The 12898-nt window shown below is 39.5% G+C and overlaps 1 protein-coding gene across 2 annotated transcripts in view; it reads right to left on the bottom strand.

The window, feature by feature from the left end:
* Positions 1 to 12898, bottom strand: part of LOC113169985 (mannosyl-oligosaccharide 1,2-alpha-mannosidase IA) — a 146915-nt gene that overhangs the window by 54890 nt on the left and 79127 nt on the right. For both annotated transcript variants that reach the window (XM_026371813.1, XM_026371815.1), the window contains exon 3: positions 6918 to 7033. In XM_026371813.1, the coding sequence (XP_026227598.1) occupies positions 6918 to 7033 (116 nt within the window). The remainder of the gene's footprint in view (positions 1 to 6917; positions 7034 to 12898) is intronic.

Below are 12898 nucleotides of genomic sequence, written 5' to 3'. Positions count from 1 at the left end.
TGAGTCCACAGGGACAAAAGGCATGAATCATACAAAACGTGCTGGTAAATATCCATAATGATGAATCACCACAGCACAATGTCCTTTGCCCTCCACGTCCTGAGACAGAATGTCAGCACAGCTTGACCTCTGCTCTGGGGCGCGGTGTCCTCACTGATGACACTGTTTCTCCTCAGACGTCTTCATGACTGGCAGCAATTCGGGTCTCGTTTAGTGCAGACAAGCGGTCAGAGGAGGTCAAAAAACAGCTCTGCGGTGGTAAACAACAACCTCCAGGTCTCCTCGTTACCAGCTGATGTCACTTTATCTTGTTCTCAAACGTGAGGACACATTTAAAAAAAAAAAAAAAAGCTCATTAACAACTCATTAAAAAAAGGCTGAATAGCGGGATGAGATATCAAAGTTTAAAAACCGCCATCGTGACAATGCAGAATAATCAAAATCAGCTTGGTTGCTTAAAATACTGGGATACCTTACAGATGTATATTTGCCTGGGGCGTTTTTTTTTTTCTTCCAGATTTGGTTCAGTACACACACCACGTTGTTCAGAGGCACTGCCAGCAAACTCACACAATTTGATGAAGTTCCTCTCCCAAGTCGACTACCTCACCAAACTTTCTTTTCTGTGTGAAAAAGATGCATCTGAACTGGCAGCACAAACTCTTTGTGGCCTCCGGGCCCAGCATCCTTTAAAGACTGAACAGATTAACAACAACAACAAGGAGTGTATCTGCGCCTATTGTACCATAAAGTCATTTACATTGGGTTTATAACAGCGCTGACATAAATACACTTGAGCTATTTTCAATCTAAATCCTTCAGGCTGCTGCAAAGTTGATTTGATGTAACTGAGACCTCAAGCTAATGCAGAGAGTTTGTGCTATATTAAGACATCTCAAGCTGAAGAAGAGAAACAGGCAGTTTTTGTTCTAGGATATAGGTGTAGGAGTCAACAGGAGCATTTACGATAGTCATTGTAATAGCTCTGGGCGTTTTATACGTTTTCGCTCCTGTTAATAATGGGAGGTTAATGTTAACCTCTGTTAGCTTTAGCCTTGAGCTATCTACCTAGCATTAACTACATACAAACATTTTCCAAACCAGTCCAGGAACTGGCTGCTAGAAAACAGCGATCATACTTACAAAAGCAACGTTCACAGTCTGATGCTATATAAATACTGATATCAAGTTAACTGGCACTAAATCAAGGCAAAGCTAGGGATGCAGGTGTTTTATCATTAACTAAATTAATAAATGTCTGGTGTTATGTCTTAAAATACAGTTTATAATTATCATTTTTAAAAATAGTGAGTCTATTTTAAAAAATATTAGATACACCTCTGTACTCCAGCAGCTGTTCTGCTAGCCATTAATATAAAATTTGCATTAACGATGAGCACTTACACCGAATATTTATCCTTCAGCACTGCTTTAATCTCTAATAATAATAGTAATTCAAAATATTGAAAGACAACTGAAACATATAAAGTGTAAAGAGTGGCTTTTTAGTCTGACCCTGAATGTAGAAAGGAAGAACCTGCTGATCTCACTGTGCAGGAGTTTCAACACCAGAAGCTCGTAACAGCCCTACTATCACCACAAAACCTCACTTTTTTCTAAAACAATGGCTCTTTAACAACTGTACTGATGTCAGCTCATCACGTCATGTCACTGTTGTCACTACGGACCTTTCTGACGATTCAGAAATAACACTGCAGCCCATTCACGCCCAATCCGTTCTCACTTTCATACACTCTGCCCTATTCAGCGACACTTAGCTTACACATGCCATCATCTGTACTCCCAAATTGCTCTCGCGCTGCAGAAATAGGCAGCATGCGCCATGACAGAACCACACGGCTCCTTCCTTCAGATTCTCCCAGCGACACCCACGAGACTTCACACTCACTTAAGTCTCATCTGAGATGTGGAATTATAGAGCCTGAATGTGCTAATTATCCAGTCACTTTGCCGTTCTGGTTTGGCTCAGAAGATTCTCACTGAGCTACTATGTGGTGTATCAGAGAATTATTGCAGTGCGTGTGGCTAGTTACGCTGAAGAGGCTTCATGGGAATCATCTACAAATACGCAGGGGAGCCCTTTAATCTACGCACAGCAGCAAACTAGAAATCACAATGAGATTTATCTAGAAGTGCACAAGTCATCTTCACATGATCATTCAGTGTGACAGCACTGAAATAACATTGCACATATTTAAAAAAATAAAACTTAGAGTGATGTATGTATACCTAACAGAGACAGCAAAACGTTGGTCTCTAACAATGTAACATCAGTAGAACAACATCCATAAGACCATTAAGGGCTTTGTATTGTCAGCAAGTCAATAATATTTGCTACTAACAATAAAAAACAGTTGCTACAAAGATCAACATAATTTATAGCACATTCAGCTTAATAGTACTGAACACTGCACCAGCAAAAATTCAGATAGAAACCAGTAAGATATTGACATTTCTTAAAGGAACAATTGAATATTTGACTGCATAAAGACCTGTAAAAGATGTTTAACCAAATCCCGTCCTGGGAAAATACTGTTTATATTCATGTTTTGCACAGTAAACAATGTAAGTAAGTTAATGACTGCAAGAGAAGCTAGTAAATTGCAGTTGCATCGTGTGAGTGAACAACCACAGGTTTGACAGTGTTACTCCATAAACGTAACACTGTGGAAAAAAACATAATAGCCTGAAAGAAGATATGTGTTCGCTCGTTTTATTTCTTGTTTTTCCCTCGTTAATGCAGCATGTGGCTGGATTGAATCTTTCACTGACCCCTGAATGAGTCTCACAGTGCAGGTAATGTGTGTTTTGTGGCTCCCCTCAGCAGATGCTTTCTAACGTCTCACTGTTATTACTTTAAACTCATTTTCTCTACAACCACTCTGTTACAAATATGAACAACAACTCAGGATGGATCTGTCTGATGTAAGCTTTTAACCTATTGGACACCACCTTTTCACGGGGTCCACGTCCATCAATAAATGTATCACTCCTCTTTGCCTTACATGCTGCTAGGACATTTGCACATGTCTATACGTATGTATTAAAACTACTAGAAAATTAAAAAACAAAGAGGAGAAGACAGAAAGGGCTCTGTTTGTCTGCAGGAGCAATACCAGCATTCAACCAAACTCAGTTCTTAATGCATTTTCCCTTAGTGCTAGTCTGTTATTTTTAGTTTGAGCCTGCTTTTGCAATTTTCCTGGCATCTGGCGAACTTGATTGCTCCACTGTGTGAGAAGATGCACAGCTTTGACTGTGTTAATGCAGATTAGGTGGAACAGTACAATTTTGGTGCTCATTTTGAACCAAAAAAGCGTTTGTTATAAAAAGTACTCGCCATTTATCGCAAACCCAGATGCAGTGCAATATTTATGCCATCGCTTGGCACCAGCACACACACTAAAAGGGACCACTCCAAAATGAAAAGGAAAAAAAAAAAAAAGCACTGCTCGATTTTAAAGTCTCCATCAATCACACTTAGTTAGTCCTCCTTATTCTTTTAAAATGGAAATATGACTCAGACTCAATTTTATTTCAGACTCAAGAAAACCCCATGATGCTAACTGGTAGCAGCGACGCCAGCTACTTATTTCAAGCTTTATGTGTCAACCGCTTGAACAAAAATATGATGAACAAACTTTATAGGAGCTTCTTTTGTCTCTGCCACCAGAACGGACCAGTCTGTCTGCAGAGCTGTTCATAACAATCTGCATCAGGAGCTTGTTGCTCATTTCAAATTATATGGTCAAGATACAAGGAATTTAATTAGTTCAGTTGGCCCAGGTCTTAAAATCTGTTGTTCCTTCCTTACTAAACCCATTAGCTCAAATCTAAAAGTGGAACATTCACTTATTGTGTTTGGTTTCATTCCCGCAGAACGAACAAAGTTAGAAGTGATCACAGTGAGTGGCGGCTGACGTCTGAGTCTGCTATTGGGCCGAGACAAGCTGAAACACAAATGTTGTCACATCTGTAATACTGTAATACTGCCCCTGCCTGTGTGTCCTTGTTTCACTGCTAACAAGTTATAGAGCAGCTGTCAGCATGTGTCGGGCTCTGAATGACAGACAGGCCTGAGCAGATGAATCTGACAAGCTGCTTTTGTGTGAGTGAGTGTCTGGTGACATTGTAATGTAATTACGAAAAACATCTGCATGAAAAATCACTGTGTGCGCATGCGTCTGTGCTCCCTTCTTTTTTCCTTACGCTCCTGCATGTACCTTTTTTATAAAACAGACATACTGACATACAGCTTACTTTAGTTCCCAAATACATATTTATTTGCACCTACAGTACTGCTGTGTGTATTTATAAACACATTAAACACAGCACACACAGCATTCAAGTGGAGTAAAGAGAGAATTATGAATTTGCAATACTAGTATGAAAGATATGAAAATACAAACCTGATCCAATGCCTGCAAAATTTTACATCTTTTTATTTAAAAACAGCCAAAACTGCAATAATGAGCATGCTTTAAGAAGTACACTTACCCAGCAGTTGCTCTTACAGTACACTACGTGTCTCCTTAAGTGGTATTTTAATAAAATTAGGACATCAGAAAATTTCCTAAAGCTCTTGGCAAGCTTTATGAACCACTTCCAAGTGTATCTGACAATCTGTATATTCAGTCAGTGAGATAATGTATTTTCTCCGCACCAGCGACATGTTGATGTGCCAACTGCACGATGTAGTTCAGTATCAAAAAAATACTGTGACACAAATGTTTGTCAAGTGTACTGTGCACCCTCAGAGGTGTTGCAGTTATTTGAGATAGAAAAATACCACTTCTCTGTGTACAGTAGATGTGCAAATATTTGTGTGTGTCAGTGTGTTTCTGTGTTAAAGCTTTGAGGCCGTCCCTGTCTTTCCTCATTTTACATGGATCAATCATGATTTTTTTTTCTCCCATGGTGGCAAAAACTTGGAACGTCAAATTCATAAATGTACATGAATAAATATTACTGCAAAATTGGCTGATTTATTTTCCAAAAATGTGAAGTAGTAAGTAGAAACAAAGTGTCATCAACAATAACAATTAACATTAACAATTTTTAAGTTATTTGGCCTTAAACTACCAAAATATTTGGTGAATTCATTAATAGTTACTGATAAGTTTTCTCAGAGAGATGAAGATACTGCCTGATGGGATTGACCACCCACTGACCACCAATGGAGTCATGCTGACTGTTTTAGCAGATCATGCCTGTGACAAAGTGCAGTGTGAAATGTGAATCTGTGTTTGTTGATTTTATGATTGGTGACAGTGCGACTGTTTGTTAGTCGCTGCTATCACTGCCCGTCTCCACTCCTGCTCGGATGGCTGCTAGAGCCAACAGCTACAGCTCCTCACAAACTCACCAGGTAGGACCCAGTCGCAGGAAGACACAAACTGTTTGTGTGTGTTAGTGAGTCATGTCTCTCTTCATGTCTACCTTTCACTATGCATACAAGGGACAAGAAAAAGTATGTGAACTCATATTACTGCTTACTAAAAAGAACATTGCTGCACGCCTGAAGTTTGCCAAAGAACAAATTGACACTCCACAGCGGTATTGGCTAAATGTTTTGTGGACTGATAAAAGTATATTGAACTATTTGGAAAATACACACAACACTACACCTGGTATAAATAGAGCACTGCATATCATCATGACATCATCCCAACTGTAAAGTATGATGGAGGAAACTCACATTTTATTACAAAGTAATGTAGAAAACCATAAAATTCCAAAAGGTTCACATACTTTTTCTTGCCACTGTATGTATCTGTGGGAGTGTGTGCCATGAGCGATAGATATAGCAAAAAACTGAAGGTCTCCTTTGATGTGTGGGTGATATTTCCACCTAGTGTGCATTTCTTCATGGCCTTGAAACTGATGCTGCTGAGCATCCCAAGATAAAAGCACATCATCAACACACTTCTAGTGATTATAAACTGGGGCTGCTCCCCTGTGGAATAAATATGTGAGCATAAATGTTGGCTTGATACCATCTATTGTCTCACAATTCAGATGTGCTGGGAGCGTCGAGTACACTACGCAACACGTAAAATACAGTCAGAGGTTATTTTTTAAATTTGAAGACCTTGAAACAACCTTGTATGTTTAATGCTAATTAAGGAAAAATAAAATATCCCAAAATTGATCTGACAGCCTGTCATAATAGGCAGTGAGTTGGTGTAATTATTGTCTGGCATCTACAGTACAACGTTGACAGTCATAATGACATATTGAAGTTTCTAAGCTTTGTGCAATTACACAGCATTACGTAAACATTTCATTACACACGGGGGAAAAATGGACTCACGGGTAGCCGAGAAATCACCCGTCATTTACCAAACCGCGGACAAGCTGCCCCACACTTCAACTGTTAGCTGTTCTCTTTCAATCTCAACATAATATCAGAACTGTCAAATTTCAGCTGATCATTACAGATTCGCTCAATGAAAGGGTCAGAGCCAGTTTTTTCCTCCTCTCATCTTCAATTTTTCTATATAAAACATCCCTCTGACCCCTCCTCTTCTCTCTCTCTTTTATTTTTCATGTTTTCTGCTTCACAGAGACCTTTCAGAGAGGCAGAGAATCCCATCAGTCAGTAACACAGTGTAGCTGGTGACCACACAGGAAGCTTTTGATTCCCGCTGGAATGTCCCAAGCTTTGGAAAACTGTCAAATTCAGTGAACACAATGTTGGTGTTAAAGCACAAAAGCACAGCTTAAAATCAATCTTGCACGCAAGCCCACTGCTGAAAACTTCATTATGTTAATGTAGTCAGAGTCTAGTTGAGCCTCATGGTGGGTCAGTGGTTGGCACGGAGTTATCTGAGACTTTGAAGTGAATTACTGAGTAAAGAAAACGATAAAAATAAAAAGAAGAAGTGGTGTCTTACTGAGTTTAAGTCGAGGCTGGTCTGGACCCACTCCTTGGCATCGTTATACTCTTCCTTCAGTCCCATAATATACAGCGTGTCCAGTGAGTCAATGATAGACGCTCCTCTTAGGCCACCTGCAAAATTCATGAGATAAATGAGTTAGTGCCTGTTTAAACAGAGAGGTGTCGCACAGGAGAAATGTTTTTAAATCCCAGAGGAACTTTTTATTGTATCCACCCTATTAATCATTTCACCTTATTTAAAGACATGAGGAGGATTTGAAACATCAATTTCACTGTTCTAACAGCGTAAACTAAACATGGTTTCTACTGCTGTTCTATATTTTGCTCTCAACATGTTCTAGCATCTTCTTGGTTTTGCAGATTTATATAGTACTGTACTTGTTGTACTGTACCTTGCTGTACTTGTTTTAACTACTGTATCACCAGCACTACCTCCCTGAGGTAGTGAAGGAACCCACCCAGATGGTGTTTCCTCATTTTCAGAATGCCAAGGCCAGATTTGCATTTACATCAAATACAGTATGTCACATTGAGAAGAGTTTTTAATAAGAATAAAAAAAGGAGAATAATGAGTACAGTACATAACAGATGTTACACAAACTGAGTTCTTGCAAGGTAGATAAGTGCTCAGATTTAACCCCAAACCTTTAATGTTCTGATTAGCAACAGTAACTTGACAGCATCTGTGATAAAAAAGTAAAACATGAAAGTCCCTCACATGCTGAGCTTCTGTAATTGCTGCAGTGATGTTGAATGATAATGCTAAAACAGCTTCGTGTGGCCCAGATGAAAACATCTTCTCTTTGAGATTAAAAACATCGGCTAAAAAGCATCAGTCACTGCAACATGAAAGTCAAGTCATTGAGGAATCAACCACCAGGGAGGAAAGAACGGATACATTGATTATAGCAAACATTAAGCAGCTGCTCCTGGATTACGCTCAGGATCCCGTATGTGTTTGTAAATGTCACATATTTCACTCACACTGTGTAAAATATGCCTATGTGTCTGCGTCTTTATGAATCTCATTTGAAGCTATTCATTTATTTTCACAAACTAAATGAGAAATGCTAAGAGGTGTTTATTCTATCCTGGTGGAAAGATTGCACGGCCCATTTTCATTCTCACATGACCAAATAACACGCAAATGCAGCTGAACCTTACAGAGGCATCCCAGCACAAAGGAGAACAGTATCCTTAATGAATTACTATGGAAGCGTTGAAGGGCAAATTGTGGTTTAGAAGTTTAATAACAAGGAGGTTTGACTAAACAGACAAACTGCTCAGGGGCTTAAATTGCAAAAGCGAAAATGCAATAACGCAGAAACTGACCTGGTTAAATGAGAGAACTGATGGAAAAAAGAAAATGAGTTGCTCTCATCCCCGAGAGCAACCTAACCTCCAGTAGATGGCTGGATTGATCTGATGTAACCCCACAGCAACCTAGGAAGTCTCATTTTGTTTCAGAAGAATTACTGTTACTGCTCACCAAATATGCAAATGGTAACCAGACCTTTGTGCAACAACACACAACTTAGACAAATGAAAATGAAATGTGAAATTTCTGCTGTTACTTGTAGCAGCCAATCCTCACATTGAGAGGCTGGAAATATTTAACATTTTGCTGCATAAATAAATTTGATAAGTCATTGCACAAGAAATTTGAGTTAGAAACTCATGCGTGTTGATATGTAAGAGGATAAACCACTCCTTTAATTAATCGTCAAGGGGATAATCTACAGTAAACATATTAAAAGAAGTAACTGACTTATTTATCCACTAAAGTAATGCCTTTGTATTCAGACTGTGCTCCATGTTGGATGGCTAAAGTGTCTTGTCTAATGTGACCTAAATAACAGAACAGACAAACTCTTACAGTCAGCAGGTCAGTTTCAATTAACAACTCGGCTTTTTTCCTCCTTTAAAGGATTTTCAGTCCTAATCCACTCTACAATACACGTCATGCCGCCTGTTTAGTGTTTGTAATGCACTTCATGACTTTCACTGCCTCTGACCTTTCACCTTTTCTCCAAAGCTTTAAGGATTAGCTGATGCTGGACGGCCAGGATGCCAAACACACACGCTACAAGAATCAATAACTTGGTTTGAATGAATGATGAGTGCCATATGCTTTGGCCATACATCCAGAATTGCTGAAACTACAGCAGGAACACACACAATTTGAAGCAATCTGCCTTACAAATCACAAACCAATGCTTCTATTATACTGTAGTACACCAAACCAAAGCCTCACAGGCTTGCCATGCCATGGCTGTGGCCATTCAGTTCAAATGTACCACACATTTCCACTCTGCTATGGTTTGCCTGCTGGCAGTTCACCTCTTACTGTCAAGTGAGAGGCCAGTGCTGGCTCCAAGCAAGACACTTGTAATCTACACCACTCCACAGAACCATCTGCCGAAGTTGTAAGCCATATTCTAGTACATATGCAGTGTCAGATGTATGTGGGTATCTTGTGAGAAAGACGTCCTGCGTATGCTAATGGAGGAAATCCAGCATACTCTCAGATGTTGACTCCATTATGTGATTAGGGACGTTTTTCTGGAATTGAATGGGCTGCTTTATCTCTGTTGGATGACAAATAGTGATGGTGACAAACAAGAAGGGAGGTGTAATCAGATATCTAATGCCCTCTGGTTTTCCAGCCCCAGAGGCAGCTCTCTGTGGCTACAGGCAAAGCAGCTGAGTGTGGAAAATTCCTATTGAAAACACAACCAAAGCTAAAATGATTGATTGACTCTGAGGATAGACGGAGCAGATCAATCCATCATGGTGTACTCCTTCAGCTTCCATGGTCTAAGACCCTATTCATTTCTGTAGCCCTTTGCTACAAAGGGAAGGAGCCCCTGGGATTCTCTGTAAACAGGGGCTATAGCTGTGTTATATTGTATATTATAGAAACTGATGAACATGCACACAACAATCATGACGCCACCAGGCTTTTTTCATCGTGTTTTGTATGATGATGGGGTCTTAGAAGTTTTACTGGTCAAACTGATGAACCTCAGTCATATAAATTTTGAATATAGGTTAAAGCCTCGACTGAAAATAGCAGGTGTTAACTGTTTTGGTATTCTACGATTGGTTAAATGGGAAAAGCTCACTGTTATTTAATACAGTATCTAACCTCTGTTAACCATGAGCTGTGTATGAAATCATAGTTTTACAGCTCTGTGCACACTGTGCACATCAGTATTATTAACATGTAGAAATTAAGTGTATGCGAGTGTAAGCGAGAGTGTGTGTATGTATGTGTGGAGGCACGCAGAGTACATGGAAAGCCATTAGTGAGACATTAGCTGGTGGATGTGCATTCATCATGGCTGTCACGTGGTCAGTCAGCGTCGGTCGGTGGGGTTACATTAGTCGGCCAGAGTCCACATGATCAATTGCTCACTGCACCAGTTTGTGTGTTGTGACATTACTGATTTTGCTCTCGCCTCCTCTTTTTTTCCACGAAAGTCACTGATTTTGCTCTTGACTGCATTAAAGCACACACATGTTACTCATACCGTACATGTAGCAAGATATAATACTCCTTAAAAGGGATAATTAATTCATTTCTACTCTAATTTCATTTAACGAGCATATAATGTATGATGTGCATGCAAAAAAAAGCTTAAGTTCCTGACGTGTTATCTAGTGTTTATTGTCAATTCCTCTGACTTGATATATTAAAAGTGCAATATAGTTAATATAGTTAGGAAAAAAAATAATCAGATTTCAGACACTGTTTAACCACCCACGAGAAAACTGAAGTTAAATCAAAGCAATACACTTCTCATTTCAAGTTGTGACTTATGGCACAAACAACGGTTGAATAAAATCTTAAAGATGTAAAAGAAGGTTAATAAGTCACCCAGTTAACGTGATCAAAGTGAATCTAACTGATGCTGAGGCTAAGATTCCCACTAATTACACTGCCCTGTTAGCAGTGGTTGCTAGTATCCAATTATCAATCGCCAGCGCAATGAGCATCTTGTTAGTGCTAATGCTACCTGGCACCAGAGAGACAGTGTTAGAGAGCCGGTGTGCCTGTGTGATGTTAACAATATCTTGCTGTTTGCTATTCAGTGCACACGGTTAGCATGGCAGATAAAAGTGCACTAAGGAGATGACTCTGTAGGTGAGTGGATTTTTGATGGAGAGCACCAACAGAGCAACAGTAGGGGAGAAGAGAGTGAGTTTAGAGGGAGTGGGATTAAGTAGGGTTACTGAGCTGAAGATGAAAAGGTACGAGTAAGAAATGTCTTGTTCATCAATGAAGATGGACTTTTCTGACAGAAATACCAAACACTTTAGTCTCCTTGAGGAGCAGACGTCAGCTAAATCACAGAAGAAGAGATTTACGTGTTGTCCTCTCCATCATTCTCTCGTTGAACTGAAGACATTTCAAGCACCAATGTTTGTTTAGACCTGTCCTACGAAGAAGATGATCAGCATCAGTCGTTTCAGCCCCAAAATGACACGTTTATGGTGAAGTGACAAAGTGCTCTAGAAATTATGACTCTTGCTTATTGGAAGCACAGGAAAAAGTGCTTTTACCAACAGAAGTCGTCTGTCAGATGTTACAGAGCCATAAATGTTGCAGAGGGATGAGGTACGATGGTTGGATGAACAAGCTGTGACATTGTTTTACATGGTTTAAGAGGGCAAAGACCATTTCACAGTATGAAAACACTGCTGACTGTGCCAGTAAACGTAGCCTGAACGTCCAAGTTGTTGTTTTTAAAACTGTCAACATAAATCTGGTTTGGATGACCCAGACTTTATTATTCCTATTTGACCTTCACAAATCATTACAGTGTGTGAACAGCAGATTGTGCCAGGTTGGTCTAATGTTAGCATCATTATAAGAATAAAAAAAGATAATGTTTATGATGCAACATATTCTGTAGCACCTCCAGAAAATTTCTTTGGCAAAAGTGGTTAAAAATAAAATGTTTTTCATACCTTACAGTCTTATTGTGTGGGTTTACTAGTGTGCGAGTGCCACAACAGCAACGGTGGCTTGTTTACTTTGGCTTCAACCTTGATTTGTCTATATACATTTTCAGTTGCTCGTGTGTGTGGGCATCCCAACAAACTAAATAAACAAAGTATTTCTGACTGCAGGGCCAAAACAGCTTAACGGCAGCCCAAACATAAGCTAGTAGAAACCGACAGTGGCAGAAGGAACTTGCACTGCATAGAAGCCTTACTTCCAGATCCTATCCTATATCCTACAAGATGTAAGTGAGGGAAACTAATCCCGCTGATTATCATTGTAAAGTCTGTTACCAGTTACTTCACAGAACAAGGATGTACGTATACATGGGGCTCATTAGATGCTGTGTTCAACTGAATCCTCACTTTCACCCAAGACTGCACAATTTGTTCTCTTTACACCAGACAAATTGTGTCTTCGATGCCTTTCACATGTAAAAATGAAGCATTGGGAAATAATAAGGTAAACAATTCATGCTCTCACTAACAGCAAAATGAAATCTAAATAAATTCAGTGCAATAAATCTCTCATCACCTGAGTTTCTCTCTTCAGACAAGAACAAGACGCGTATTTAAAGGGGGCGTGTGAGAGCAAGTGACAGCCCCAGAGACAGAGCTGTTTGGAGAGGTCTGTTTACTGAGACGGCTTGTTTAAATCATAAGGCTAAGGAAAGCTGACCCTGCTTCAAGCAATATGCAGAGTTGTGTTTTGTGTGAGACATTGATGTAGCACCGCTGTCTAGACAAGAGCGGTGGAAGATGAAGAAGGGAGGTGAGGCGGATAAGAAAACAACCCAGCTCTCAGTGAAGTGGACCAATGACTTGTAACCTGTAATAAGCTCATTGTGTATGTAAATATGGCAAAATGTAGTGTGTAGCTAAGTAATTTAAGTAAATATCTACTTTAATGTAAATCCAGAATAACAGAAAGTTATTTACAACTTACATGTGTGTCCTCCTCCTTATTTT

The sequence above is a fragment of the Anabas testudineus genome, chromosome 16, assembly GCF_900324465.2.
Source record: "Anabas testudineus chromosome 16, fAnaTes1.2, whole genome shotgun sequence".
Taxonomy (NCBI): domain Eukaryota; kingdom Metazoa; phylum Chordata; class Actinopteri; order Anabantiformes; family Anabantidae; genus Anabas; species Anabas testudineus.
Note: the sequence above shows the minus strand (reverse complement) of the source record. Positions and strands in the feature narration are given on the sequence as shown.